This window comes from Cygnus atratus, chromosome 3 (assembly GCF_013377495.2).
Source record: "Cygnus atratus isolate AKBS03 ecotype Queensland, Australia chromosome 3, CAtr_DNAZoo_HiC_assembly, whole genome shotgun sequence".
NCBI lineage: Eukaryota > Metazoa > Chordata > Aves > Anseriformes > Anatidae > Cygnus > Cygnus atratus.
Genome location: NC_066364.1, coordinates 108,790,620 through 108,805,660, shown reverse-complemented (window position 1 = coordinate 108,805,660; position 15,041 = coordinate 108,790,620). Strand labels below are relative to the sequence as shown.

The following is a 15,041-nucleotide window of genomic DNA, read 5'->3' as shown; positions in this document are numbered from 1 at the left end:
ACGGCAGGCACATATGACCTTATCTGACCCAACCATATTGCAGCAGCTCCTCAAGGAAGGACAAAAAAAATAAAATGTCCGCAGGCAAACTTAATTAATGTAGATTCTTTTTTTTCAGGTTAAGCCTAGACATAGCAATATTTCCCATCCCACCTTCTCCCTACTTGCTCTAATTTACACTGTGCACAAGCTTAATCGTTATTCTTAATCAGTTGGTTTGGTTTGGTAAGGCTAAGAAGTAGTGCAGTGGTATTATTTATAGGAATAAAGTTACTGAAAATTATACATCAGTGAAAGGCTTCAGAACAAGGCAAGATAGGGATCGCACAAGTTGAGGCAAAGAGAGTAGATGACCTCAAACCTAGTGATGCAATCATGGTAACATTAATTGTCCAGAGAAATGAATCATAAAGCAAAAAAGTCTTCCCTTTGTAAAGCCTATCGATTACAAAACAGAGAACATCATCTTAGATTTTGACAAACTCAAGTCACCATTAGAAAGAAAAGTAGTGCTTGAAAGTTGTCTGACAAATCCTGCTGTTTGGAATCAGCTGATTCTCTTAATGCACCAAAGAAATTCCTATTAGCATTCTTTACAAATGAATAAATATAAATTATTGAAGATACCTGAAGAAATAAAAAATGGTTTGGTTGAAAGAATGTCAGCTTCTAACTGAAACCTTATAAGGAGAGAAAAAAATAATTCTCTAAGCATTTCAACTGAGCAGATTGTATTAGTTTCTCATAACTTAGCGAATAAGGAGGGAGATGTAGAATCTTTAATAAAATGGATACGTATTTTTTGAATACATTTAAGGCTTAAATTTCAATTTTTGGCCATATTAAACTATTGTAGGAAATGCAATAATAGTTTTGACAGGATACAGGTGGTTTTTCTGAGTACATACTAGAGCTGAAAGAGACCAAATGTTGCACCTCTGGTTATAACAAAAATTTAATGGTACAATTTTTTAGCGTGATGCTGGCACCATATCAAAGGCCTACTTTTGAAAAATATAACTCACCCAAGCATGCTTGAAAGTATTCATTTCTCTCCCTGCTTTGAAAAAAATTACTTGAACTAATAAATCTTAAAAATGGGCAAGAAAAAAAAAAACTACATCAAGAAGGTAATTACTTTTCTAAATAGTATTTTCTCTATAGTTTCTTCCTTCCCTCTTTCTTCAGCCCAGTGTTGATTACAGCCATAGAAGTGATGGTTCCTAATGTTTACTTAATTACCAAGGGTTTGTAACTACAGTAGTTCATATTCACGTTTAACAAGAACCTTGCTTTCCAACAAACACTTCACCAACCCTCTATCCTCCTTACCCAGATGAATTCCTCCTCTCCCTTTGGCTTTGGCACAAACTGATTTCAGCCATCATATCCATTTACTGCTAACCTCCCCGTGCCTTTTCTCATTTAAGCAAGGTACTCCAATTTTGCAATAGTCACATGAAGACCTCAACAACTTGGAAATATTACACACTTTACTGGTAAGTAACATCTGATATTAATATTAATTTTCCCTACAACATCTAGGTGTATGCCACAAATTGCTCAGAAACATGTCTGGATTTGCAGGGAATGAATGAGTGGAAAAGAGCCATATATTTATTTAAAGAGCAGCTAGAAGGACAGCACAGAGCAGCATACCTATTACGGCGCTAGCTCCTAACGTAAGACAGAGGATAAGTGGTTTCACGGTATACTCAAACTGCAGCTTCTTTGTCAACTGACACAAGTTGTATAAAGCAGAAACAAGTTCCCTAACAAACTATTTATGCAAGTTTATTATTGTGAGAGTGACAGGGCTGGCCATACTATCACAGCTCCATAGCACTGCTACGAAACTGATTGCAAGCTCCCTCAAAAACGCAGAGGAAATTCTTTTCTCAATACTTTATTGAGTAAATTCCAATAGGATACTCCTTTTCTCGGAAGGAAAATCAGGTCTCAGGTAGGCCATGAGGTGATGATAGTGCAGAACACAGCGCTGCCTTTTAGGGCAGCAAAGCCCTGTGCGTTCATTTTCCTCATGCAGGCATCTCAGCTGCCCTAAACCAGACACAAAAAACAAGCTTAAGCTCTGCCCGCGGTCCCAAAATTCCAGTATGGGCACTCCCACACCGTTTCGCTTTGCGGCTGTTGCTGCAGAGGCATGTTTTTAGCTGTGCCATGACAGCTCCTTTGCTTGTGCAATGGGGGGAATTGGTCCTGTGTGGACAACAAAGCAGTGCTTGCAGGACAGCGGGGTAATCACGGGTGGGCAGGGGAACACGAGCGCTGCCGCCCTGTGTTTCTGTGGCGTGGGAGGCTGCAGCCATGGTCAGATCCACCGAGACCAAGGCTCTCCTCAGCAAATGACTGCTGTGTGGTGCTTGTGCTCCAAAAAACTGCCATTGTGGCTTGCCTAAGAGATCAAATCCCCCTAGCAGCTACAGGGAAATGGGAAATCCCCATCCCCTGGGCAGCCTTCATGCCGGCAGGCTGGCTACCAGAGCCCCAACCCTGCCTAAAGGGGACCAAGAGGGGCGGGCAACAAGATGGAAGCCAGCCCGGCCTCGCCTCGCCTCAGCGACAGAGCCGCTTCCCGCCGTCGGTCCCCTGAGGGAAACGGACCGCATGGCCACGGTCCCCGGGTAGACCTCGCCACCCCCAGGTAGACCTGGCCACCCTAGCCGACCACGGCCCTCGGGTAGGCCACGCCCCCTTCGTATTGACCACGCCCTCCAAATGTGGCCACACCCCCTCGCGGCTCCATCGCTGTCGAGGCAGAAGCCCAGCTTCCTATTGGCTGCCGCGAGCGGAGGGGGCGGGGCCGAAGCCTCCGGCGAGTGACGCAACCGCCGGGGTGACGTCACAAGGGGCCGCCCCGCCCCGCCCCTCATTCCCCGGCCCGGTTCGGCCGGGGGCAGCTGGGAGCCGGTGGCCGCCGCGCCGCGCCCCCCCCCCTCCCCCTTCCCCCACCCGCTCTGTCAGGCGGCCCCGGGCGGCGGCGGCGGCTCCCGGCGGCGGGAGGAGGGGCAGGGAGCGCGGGCGGCGCCGCACAAAGGGGCCGGAGAGCCGGGAGCGGAGCCCGGGGCAGGTCAGTCCGCTACGGGAGGGGACCGGGAGGGGAGCGGTTGGGCCTCGGAGGTCCCGGGGCGGGGGCTGGCGGTGCCCGGCCGAGGGGAGGCGCGGGGCCCTTTGCACCCCCTGCCCCCCGTAGCCGCCCCTTCCCCTCAGGCCGGGCCACGCCCCCTTCCTGAGGCATGGCCACGCCCCCTCCTCTCAGGCCACGCCTATTCGTGCAAAGCCACGCCTCCTCTGGGAGGCCACGCTCCCTCCGCAGAGCTTTCGAGGAAACCCCGCTGCCCTCCTTTCCCCTCGCGGGCTCTCATTGGCTGCCTCCGGAGAGAGGCGGGGCCTCGGGGACGGGAGGGGCCGTCACGTGGGGCCGCATCGCCCCGCCCCTCCCTCCCTCCCCGGCCCGGTTCGGCCGGGGGCGGCTGGAACCGGTCTGTGGCCGCGTGCGTCCCACTTCCCCCCCCCCACCCCCACCCCCACCCCCACCCCCCCCCGGGCTCGGCGCGAGAGCGGCCGTTGGCGGCGGTTGGCGCTGAGGTGCTTGGGGAGGGGGGGGGGCAGCGCCCTCAGAGCTGGTTCCTAACGCACAGTGTCTCTTCTACGCTGTGCATAACTATAGGGAATCGTCAAGTTCTATTTTTCTATTTATTTTTTTTATATTCTGTTCCGCGTGGTTGAGCCCTTGTCAGTCGCGTGTTCATAATGAACGTTTCGCCGAAGAAATAAATCCAGCGGAGGCTGTTTCGGTGTTCTTGCGAATGCACCCCAACCCATTTCCTGTCTTTTTTTCAAGAACTTTGTGTGAAAAACTGCTCTAGCACAGCTGAGGCAACACAGGCTCTTGTCCGTGCTGCCTGCACAGGAATTGGAGAAATGCTGCAAACCTTCAAGTTTTTGTTGCTTAGAACCAAGCAGATTTTTTTGGTCACCCAGCATGCCAGTGAAGGATCTTGTGTTTGATTCCCAGAGCTGGCTTGGCCTTGTAAGCAGCTGGCTAACTAGATACTGAAATTAGCATCTTCAAGATATTTCACTATTACTGTAAACAAAACTGACACTGTTTTGTTTTGGAAGCAGCACTCGGGCTTTGACTCTGCTGACGTTGAGAAGGAGGCATGTTGGTAATATTCCTGCCTTTGGACCAGAGCAGTGTGTCCGAATCTCATGTGCCAGTTTGTTTTCTGTCCGGTGCTAATGCTGCAATGCAGCAGGAGCGAGCTGCTGACTTTGTGGCCGTCCTTTCCAGTGCAGTCAGGGTGAGGGGAGGGCGTTTGGGGGCGGAAGATCCGCCTGGTGGCTCAGCTGGAGATGAGGGAGGTGATGCTGTAATACTGTTTCTAAAAATTCTCCTCCGGTTGCCAGACAGTGTCCTGACAATTCAGAGTGTCCTCTGACATTGCTCTAAAACCCAGGTGTTGCTAACCAGGTATGTAATTGAGTTACAATAATTTGGTACTTTAGATGTGTTTTATAATGTTGTGATTCCTTCTAAGGAGCAACAACAAGCAACAAAATCTTTTTAATATATTACAGGTTTAATCAGATTTGAATCGATATCATTTAAATATTAAAAGTACAGTCTGAAGTAGCACGGGTTGGTTGATAGTCTAATACTGTGAGTAAAAATGACAAAAGTGTGTCTTAAAACAGTAGTTTTCTTTGGCTAGGCTCCTATTTCTGTGGTGCTGAGCATAGCACCAGCTCTGACAGGTGCTAGATTTTCTCTTGCGGCGCACAGCACAGCTTGGAGGAAGGCAGCACGTAAGTGCAGTGCTTTCCCCCGCAGTGCCTGGTAGCATTCAAACGCAGGCTTCCCACGGGAGGGAGGTTCAGGGCTGCAGTGCCTTGCGTCGGCCCCACTCCTGCCACCGCACGTTCCTAGCTGTTGAACGGCTTGGCTGGGATTGCGGCACCTTTCCCCTGCTTCAGGCTGGAGCTGGACCTCTGCTTGGCGCTGATAAGTCTCGCCAGTATGTACTTTTAAGGTGGAGAATATCTGCTTAAAGCAAGGAACATACAAGCAAAGATACAGCAGCCTTCCAGATCTTGCTCTTTTGATCTATGTATGCAAGAGAGTAGCGATATTTTGAAATAATTGAGCATATGTTTACTTTTTGCAGTATTGCAGTAGTCTGCACTGGACTGGTGATGAAATGTGTGCTAACGGTATGAAGGAGCCTGCCTGCACACCGATTGGCTGTTATTTTCCTACAGATATTTAAGCAAATTCAGTAATACAGTGGTTAAAAATATTCTTACATTAAGGACCAGATGATTGAAGGTATTAAAGTACATTATGTGATTATCTGGTACCCAGGTACTTAGCTTGCTAATTTTAATTAAGTTTTCTATCTAAACACCTTTGAAAAATCCCATTAAATACCTATCTGTAAATTTAGATGGCTGGATATATTTTTTAAAAAAATAACACATTAAAAAGCTACTTCGGTAAGCTGTGTTTTATCCTCATGGGGGAAAAAGGTTATGTTTTGTCTTATCCAGTCATCACAGAATAATTCAGGTTGGAGAAGACCTCTAAGATCATCTACTCCAGCATTTAACCTAGAGCTGAAGTCCACCACTAAAACGTGCTACTGAGTTCTACATCTGCACATTCCTTGAAGACCTCCAGGGAAGGTGACTCAACCTGGGTCATCCTTAAATGTGACGTTATTTGGGAGAGTTGCAGGATGGTGGCTTTACGTCAGACATTTCTGCCAGTAGTTCACCGCTTAGGGTTTGGGCAGGCAAGTGGGGAAGAGGTGTCCCAGAGTGTCTTTCAGCATAAGCCTGCTTCTCTTTGGCTTTCTCAGTGTTAGTTTGCCAAATATAGATTATCCTTAATGGACAAAGTCACTGCAAAGGGCTCAAATCTCTCACAGCCTGGGTCATCTAGCTTCTAGGAGCTTAAATGAAGTTGGTTTAGTCCATTAGATGTAACGTAGAGACAACAGAGTTTACAAAGCTGGATGTACTGAAAGAGCAGTATTTTGCTTTTCCTTTAATCTTAATCTTTTTTCTGAAGTCTTACTATTTTCAATACAGAAATCTTCCATTTGTTCCCCCTCTTTAGAAAGCTAATGAAGAATTTCCTGAGGGTTGGTCTGTTTGTTTCCCCTCTCTGCCCCCCCCATTAGATGTGAATACGTAGTTTCCTGCTATATATATATATATATATATATGTATGTGTATATATATATACACTCCACCAACAACCTTGCAGTCCTTACAGACATCTCACAGCTGATAAAGTCAGCCTTTCATGGAGTTCTGTCTTAGTACAGTTGCCTAAAATGTTTCCTGCCTACTTCTGAAAGTTGCCTGTTTATAACAAAAAAAAAAAAAAAAAAAAAAAAAAAAAAAAAAAAGAAACTTAGAGGCCTCTGGACTTGTAAGTCTGTGATACTCTCTGAGGCTACAATGTGTTCAGTGTCTGCAGGCTATGGTATTATATTCCAGGATTGTCCCAGATGACTTGGTGTTTATTATATAAGCCTGAAATGCTGACCCGTAAGCCAGAATGTTCAAGTTAACTCCAAGCTTGGAATTAATCAAGTCCATGTTCTGGTATGTTTTGACTACAGCAAAAAGAATTATCGTGGTCTTCCCCATCCAGGATGACCTCTGTAATCTTTGCTACCTCAAAAAAAAAAAAAAAAAAAAGCTATGATATTTTGATATGTTAATAGTTGACTCTGTTATGCCGGAAGGAGAGTGTTAAATGTTGTCTTTTCTCTTCTTCCGAGTGCCTTTAGGGGCACATGGCTGTTTGTCTGCATCTTCTGGAGGTGCCTTCCTAGAATGAGGAGAGGAGAAACTATTACTTAGGGAAGTATGTTGCCTCCTGCCACTCTTGGACTCCTTCAGGTGTCCATGCGGAGGAGAAGATTGGTGAAGGAAAGGCTTACGGGACATATTAGAACTGTTTCTCTATTCTTCAGCATGCAGGTTACTGTGCTTAAAAGTTCTGGTTGCTTTTCTTATGGGTGTATGAAGGCAAGTCAGTGGTTTTCCGAAACTGCAATACAGTGCTTCCCCTCCCGAGGAAAGCTCTGCCTTGTAGCGAGGGAACCAAGGCTGCATGTGACCCTGCCCTCTCAGCTGCTGACTTGCCCCTGCCCTGAAGCCTTGCCGACAGCGCGTTGTGCACAGCGAGGCTGGCTGATGGGCAGGGTTCTCCGAGTCCAGCTTGAGAAGGCAGGGCAGCACTGCCTCCGGGCTCAGTCAGGGCGCTGCTGCTGTGCGGGCACCATCTCCTCGGGAAGCCTCCAGAGGCTGTAAAAGGTAAAGGCAAAGTGTGTGAGAGTGACTGTGGCGTGGAGGGGAAATGAACTTGTTTCTGTTGGAGAAGCAAGAATCTCTAGGGAGAGAAACACTTGTGTGTTTTTTTGTTTGTTTGTTTCTTTGTTTTTTGTTTTCCCCCAAAGTGAAGTGCTGGTAGTGCTGTGTGAATGTTTACTGGGTAAGATTTGTGTATCTCATGGGGAGATGTCAGATTCAAGTGGTCATTGCTTGCTTGCACAAGGGTTTAGTTGCAGTACCAATAAAAGCTGACCCGGGGGGAAGCGGGACGTAAGCTGGGGGGCAGCTCTTTGCAGCACAAGCTCACATTTAGTCATGCATAGCTGCAGAAGATGTGAATTCACCTGGAAAGCTTTTGAACCCAGAGGTTGTTTAAAAACAGTGGTCGCACAAGTTGATAAATCTGCTCAACTGAATTTGTTAATCTTTGCTGATTAGGAAATGTACAACACTTTTCCCCAAAGCTGTTCTAAGGTAGTGCATTTCCCCTGGACAGTCAGTAATGACTGCTGAGCTCTATGTTCTCCCCAGCAGTCTGTCTGTACAGGTGTGGGGAGTAGAGGATTTTGTTATTCTGCCTCCCCAAAGGTGAGGTACTGAAAGCCTGAGGGAACGTATAGTTTAAAACATCGGCTGACACCTACTGGTCAGAGGGTTTTAATGTTGAGTCTAGGGTTTCCTTCTGGGAATTAACCTCTGTCTCCTCAGGAGCAGTCAGGACCTGGACAGTTAAACTTCTGTGGTTTTTAGAAACTAAATAAAGCATTTTTTATATCACGTTAAAGTGCAGAATGATTTGTAGGTGCATGATGACAACATAGCTTTGATTCATTAACAAAAAGCAGATCTCTAATGAAATACAGTCGCTGGGTGGACAGACGTTATTTTTTCTTTACTGTATGTTTGCACAGACCGCTCTGCTAGAGAAGATACTTACTTAAAAGGAGGTAGCACTTTAGACCTAAACATGAATGTAAGTACAATACGTGTAGCTGCAGGTCTGCTAGAAATCATGCCTGAGTTTAGTGGTGTGAACTAGAATTTTCCTTCTCCTGATACCTTGGGCAGGTTGAGAAGGTCTTCAAGACAAAAGACTTTTTGAGCAGAATTTTGAAAACTTTTCAAAGTGAGTTCATTAAAATTCCTTACAATTAGCTACTGTTACATAGAAAAGTAATGTTCTTTGTCTGTTTGGAAAAGCCCACAAATGTAGGCTACATCCCACAAGTAGGTACACAGAATACTTGCAATGTGAAGTAAAGGGCCTTATAGATTTAATGACAGGGTTTCAGATTTTCTCTAGGAATGGATGGGTAGGTAGTTAATTTGGAGTAGGATAGTCATGCTGTTTTTCATCGAGGTTAATTTTGTTGTGTTGCGTGAGCCTTTTGGTAACAGATTTTTTTTACGTGGTGAAAATTTGTTCTTGCTTTGGGGAACTGGGTTCAGGCTTCAGCCGCTATCCACCTGCTTTGTAGCCTTTGCCAAGTCACTTCTGCCTCCTTCGGCTCTTCTGCCTTCCCAGTTAAAGGGTGTCCAAGCAAAACCAATCAGCAAACCCAGCCAGGGCCATGAGCTGTTGGGTGTCACTACAAATACACACCAGTCATTTGTATTTTCTGCTTCAAAGTGAAGTTTTGGTGTCATATTGAACCAATTTTGAAACTGTGCTTTTATTTTTGGCACTGAAATGTGCTGCATTTTAACCTTCTCGTGTCTATAAATAGCTGCTAAACAAATACTAGAGTGTGTCCCTGCTAACGTACAGACCGCCTAATGACAACGACACGACAAAGTTTGTAAAGGATGTGTGCCCTTCATGGAATTTCTGCTTATTAGGTGTATTTATTTCTAGCATCAGTACCTTTTTTTTGTTTGTTTGTTTACAGCAGTGTTACTTTTGAAGCTTACATGTGGAATGAGGATATATGACCAGAAATACCTACATTGCTACCGTTTTCTTTCTCTTCTTTTGCTGCTGAAGAGTCATCTCCCTTGACGTGGTGGGAGAGAAATAAGGGAGGAGAAAAAGGAATGTAGGGGTGGCAATAATGAAAAAAGGATTAGAAGTGTAGAAGATCTGCAGGGAAAACTGTAGATGTTCAAGCTTCAGACCACAGCTAACTTTCTGGTTACTTGGGATCAGTGAGGATTATGTGTGTTTTCCTACCAGCTGACTTTCTTCAGCTTTTCATGTTTTTAGGGCCTTTTTTTAACTTCTGTTGATCTACACTGTGCCCTTTGAAGGCAAAGGCTTGCAGTAGAGCTAGTCCTAGAGCATTTGTCCTGCTTTTGTCCTGTTCAAAAATAATAGTAGTATAAACATTCTGCTTGCTTGGATGAAAGGGAGGAAAACAAACAGTGCTATAAAGAAATGGATTAGTTGAGAGCATTGCAAAGTTGATCCTGCATATAATTAGTATGACCAACTGTTTTGCAACCTGTATCAAGAGGAACATACTTGGGTGATTACAGTCAGTCTGGAAATGCCCAGACTTTGATAGGACTACTACCTTCATAAATAATATTAAAGGATATTTTATGTTAATAGGGTAGGATTCTGGTGGCTTTTTTTCCTGTGAAATTATTGTGTATTGGAGGAGGGTAAAAAATTGCGGCGGAGTCAGTCAGTCAGTCCTCCAACAACTGCCCTGGCTACAGTTTACTGGCAGTCCCTTCCTGCTTTGGTGACTTGAAGATCAGGATGCTTGGTGTTTCTGCTTGCTGCTCTTCCAGGTGAAAGGCTGGAAGCCTTGGTAGGAGCGTGGAGCCCAAGGTGGTGGGCAGTTCTCTGCCTATGACAGCAGAGAGCTGTCATCTCTCATGGGTTCTTTCCTTTTTTCCTTCCAGGTAGGAGTGCTCATCTGCAAAACTCTTCGTGTGTTGTTTTCAGGAGGATGCTGAAGAATAGCACAGGGAGACAGCCAGAAGTTATGGGCTGCCAAAGCCCATTTTAAATGTCTTACAGTAAAACTTTGGGATCAAAGTTAGTCATAACAGAGGTTTGTTTTTAAAAAATAAAAAATAAAAAAAATAAAATTGAGTCCCAAGACTGAATGCTGCGTGATGTGGGTAGTTGCATATGCTATGTTTTTCAGTTGTCTCTTTCTTGTTCCAGTGTTGCAACAGCGTTTTCTACAGCTGGATGCTATTTTCTGTGGCTGCTGCTGATTTTGAAGAGCTTGCTATTTTTACTGCTTACTCAAACGGCAATGCCACTAGTTGGCATGCTTCCATATAAGTGGTTGAGATTGATGTTTCTTCTTCCTTAGGACAGCAGAAGAAGTAATGTATCGTTCCTGAAATGTAGTTCTTTTTTTTCCCCCACTGTAGGAGATTTCAGCTTTCCTAAGACAAAAGTTCTGCAAATATGACCTCATCTCAAGTCACTTTTGAAGTAAGAGGACCATCAGCACCAGGTACCCAAATCAAGCTTTTCTTCTTGTATGGTAGAACTAGAAGAAAACTGGTTAGAAAAATGTTCAAAAGTTGTCTTACCTGGTTTTTTTTTCAGTGGTAAAGGAACATGCCAGTTCAATTATCAAAATAAGTCATTGTAAAATACATTAGGAAAAAATTTGACATAGAAATCCAAACAATTTCATAGTGCACTGAAATAATTATGACTGCTTTAAAATCAGTGTTCTCTACTGGCTTCTTATTCAATGAGAGGGAGTATTTACATTCTGGACCGTAAGAGGCATGCAGTGACACGTTTGTTCAGTTTTTTCTATACTTTGTGTGTCCCTGTTGAAAATTCTTTGTAGTAAGATACGATCTCTACTGGGAGTTGGCAGCAGAAAGACCATGTGGCCTAATTCACTATTGTTTTGAAATACATCAGATAGAAATAAGTAATTATTCAGGTGATAAGGACAGTGTCATGTGGTCATAATTTCTTTTCGTATAGCTGTTACCCTGCATCCTGGACCATGAGATTTTGACAGTGATAGCGTATTTTTGCCTAATGTTATCACAGAGATTTTCATTTCTGTAAATGCCCATTAGAAATAAATTGATAAACTTAATGTCTCAATAGCAATCTGTCGTAGGAAGTTCTGCTAAGCAAATCCTTGTTTAATATATAAAATAACTCATTTTTCATAACTCATAATTCACAATTACTTCCTGTTGTTTTCGGTGAATTTCCCTGACTTCTGGAAAAGGATAAAGTTTGCTCTTTTATTTACTGTTCACCCTATAAAGCCCTCTAACCTCCATTGTATTTATGTTACTGAAAACCAGTCTGAGTTCAGAAATGTTTTAGTCCTTCAGAGTACAGAAATATTTCTATACTATTTTTTTTAGTTTTCCTGTTTTCTGTTTCAGCTATGCTCTTTAGAAATGGGGAATGAGTGCTATACAAACCCAGAGCATACCTGACTTGAATAGGGGAATTAAAATATTTCATTTTTTTATGAGTGTTTATTATATATGCATTAACATGTTGTCGCTCTTTGCTGTGTTACCATGAGGAAAAATTAGTTCTGCATGGGTAAACTAATTTCACAATCTTCTGAGATGTGTAAATAGCTCAGATTCTTCCACTTGTTGTATTGCCTTGCATTTATCAACCCCACGTCAGATCTTCCCTTGTATCACCTGCCTGCCTACTTCTGTTACGTCCTCTTAATGTTCCATATTTTGCTGATTTTAACTATTGTAATCTGGCAACTAGGAGTCATAACAGCGTGTAAGGCATAGAAGAAGAAGTTATTTAAAATGCACACTACCACAACAGCAAGTCATTATCCGCACATAATATTCTGTAGAGATTACAAGGTCTCTGAGCCACCAGTGGTGGTGTAATAACTGTCTAATTCATCATTTGAGTCTTAAATAGAAACCTTGATTTGAAGACAATAATTCAACTGTACATAGATAATATGAAGCAATAAAATTTCATTTGTCCCCAGTTATCATGACAAAGAGATTCCCTAACGTGCAAAATAACTATGGGTTCTGAAGAAGCCCAGCATTGGCCCCTTGAGCTGATGAGTGAGAATTACAGAATCACAGAATCGTCTAGGTTGGAAGAGACCTCCAAGATCACCCAGTCCAACCTCTTACCTAACACTAACAAGTCTTCCACTAAACCATATCACTAAGTTCAACATCTAAACGTCTCTTAAAGACCTCCAGGGATGGTGACTCAACCACTTCCCCGGGCAGCCCCTTCCAATGCCTAACAACCCTTTCCATAAAGAAGTTCTTCCTAATATCCACCCTAAACCTCCCCTGGCGCAACTTCAGCCCATTCCCACTCGTCCTGTCACCAGGCACGTGGGAGAACAGACCAACCCCTACCTCGCTACAGCCTCCTTTAAGGTACCTGTAGAGAGCGATAAGGTCGCCCCTGAGCCTCCTCTTCTCCAGGCTGAACAAGCCCAGCTCCCTCAGCCGTTCCTCGTAAGACTTGTTCTCCAGACCCCTCACCAGCTTCGTTGCCCTTCTCAGGACTCTCTCGAGCACCTCGACGTCCTTCTTGTAGCGAGGGGCCCAAAACTGAACACAGTACTCGAGGTGCGGCCTCACCAGAGCCGAGTACAGGGGGACAATCACCTCCCTAGACCTGCTGGCCACACTGCTTCTTATACAGGCCAGGATGCTGTTGGCCTTCTTGGCCACCTGAGCACACTGCTGGCTCATATTCAGCCGACTATCAACCAGTACTCCCAGGTCCTTCTCTGCCAGGCAGCTTTCCAGCCACTCATCTCCCAGCCTGTGGCTCTGCTTGGGGTTGTTGCGCCCCAGGTGCAGGACCCGGCACTTGGCCTTGTTGAACTTCATACAGTTGGCCTCAGCCCATCGCTCCAGCCTATCCAGATCCTCCTGCAGAGCCTTCCTGCCCTCGAGCAGATCGACACACGCACCTAACTTGGTGTCATCTGCAAACTTACTGAGGGTGCACTGGACGCCCTCATCCAGATCATCGATAAAGATATTAAAGAGGACTGGCCCCAGCACTGAGCCCTGGGGGACGCCACTAGTAACCGGCCTCCAACTGGATTTGACTCCATTCACCACAACTCTTTGGCCCCGGCCATCCAGCCAGTTTTTAACCCAGCGAAGCGTACGCCAGTCCAAGCCCCGAGCAGCCAGTTTCTTGAGGAGAATGTTGTGGGAAACTAATTAACTAGCTGGAGTGGAGAAGGAAAAAACATGCTGCTTGGCTGAGGAGTTTGTTGCTTCTGGTTTTGGAGCATGTTTCAGAAATGATTCTTTGTTCCTTTTCAGTCACTATTCTTACAGCTTTAAATAGCATTTCCCCGTATCTTTCATCAGACGCAAGGTTAAGCATAGCATAAAATTTCCTTTTTCTTTTGTTAAAACAGGTAGAAACATTAATTTCTTGAGACAAGTGATGAGTGAATTCAATCCAATTAATGAAGTATTTCAGTCAAAAATGTTTTGTCGTAAGCATCTAAAAGACAGCGCAGCAATCGTGCAGGTATCCTCCAGTGGTAAAGAACTGAAACATCCCGTGGTCCCTGTTTGAGTAATGACGTGTTCGAAGTGGGTTTAGGATTGAAAAAATGATCCTTTCTCAGCTCTTCAGAGCAGGTTTCTCGTTCAGTAGCTCCCGTGTATACCTCCCTTTTTACCCATGTATCTGTTGACATTAACACATTGGAATCTTGACCTTCAGCATCAAATTAATTTAAATGTTATTAGTGTTGTATGTGCTCAAAGAACAGGATTGTGTAAGCTTTGTTTCTGTAGCGAGCCTGATGTAATACTTACTGCTAAAAATACAGCTTGTTTATGAAAGCTGTGTGGCAAAAATGTGTAAAATCACTTTTGTAATCTAACTGAGGAATACAAATTGTCAGATCATGTGTAACACCAAGATTTAGTGGTATTAAATTGTGCGTATTACTTTGAACTTCATCTTTAGGAACACTGAAGGAAGCTAACAACAAAAATGGTAGTTAACAGAAGCAGCTAAATGTGAAATTATGTACAGATTGGCAAAATTCCTGTTACAGACAAATACCAGCTGGCATAACTGTTGTAGCTGGTGGGGGGGAGGGGGAAGAAAAGATTAAAACATCAGAAAAGTTTTGACATCTGTGCCATGTTAGACTTCTGTGTTGAGAGTTTGGGAACTGAACATTGACACAAAATATGGACATGGAGCCTTTGGTAAGGAGCAATGTTTTTATAGAATTTTGGAGAAAACTTCAAAATAAAAAGTGAATAGAACTCCAGGTCCTATGAGGCATTAGTGTAGCTAACCAGTGCAGTGTTGCAAGTCATGCTCTCTTGGCTCTGTTTGCAGTGTTGTTTCCACTGTTGTGATGGTGCTGTCACTAGCATAGTTGACTTTGGATATGTAACTTTCTTTTACTGCTGAGATTTGCAACAACAAATAGCATCAGGAAGAAGTAGATCCTGCCCCAGTGGCTGGTTACAAAGAATTGCTTGGAGATGCCATTTGGACAGCATTAAGAGCTGACAAGAGGTTGGTTCTGCTTATGACAGTGTTGATGTGCTTGGTTTTGACCAGGCAGGAGGGCGTTGAGATGCAGCCTCATGAAAGGAGAGAAGAAGCTCAGGGTTTCTAGAGCTGTCAGCAGTTCTATGAATGGCAACAATTATTTAAAACACCACACTCTGAGTCTGTCAGATCCCCTTGGTGAGGAGTTGGTGAGACAGGAGTGAGT

General features: G+C 44.4%; 1 protein-coding gene across 4 annotated transcripts in view; it reads left to right on the top strand.

Annotated features, from left to right (window-relative positions):
* The first annotated feature begins 2,899 nt into the window (after positions 1–2,899).
* GPCPD1 (glycerophosphocholine phosphodiesterase 1) overlaps positions 2,900–15,041 on the top strand; it is a 45,466-nt gene continuing 33,324 nt past the window's right edge. Inside the window, exons 1-3 of one of the 4 annotated variants that reach the window (XM_050709484.1) lie at positions 3,473–4,498; positions 10,225–10,376; positions 10,708–10,793. In XM_050709484.1, coding sequence (XP_050565441.1) covers positions 10,745–10,793 — 49 coding nt within the window. In that variant the 5' untranslated portion in view covers positions 3,473–4,498; positions 10,225–10,376; positions 10,708–10,744. Of the gene's footprint in view, positions 3,092–3,472; positions 4,499–7,126; positions 7,357–10,224; positions 10,377–10,707; positions 10,794–15,041 lie in introns of those variants that run through there. The other 3 variants (XM_035552844.2, XM_050709485.1, XM_050709483.1) reach the window with 3 other exon arrangements.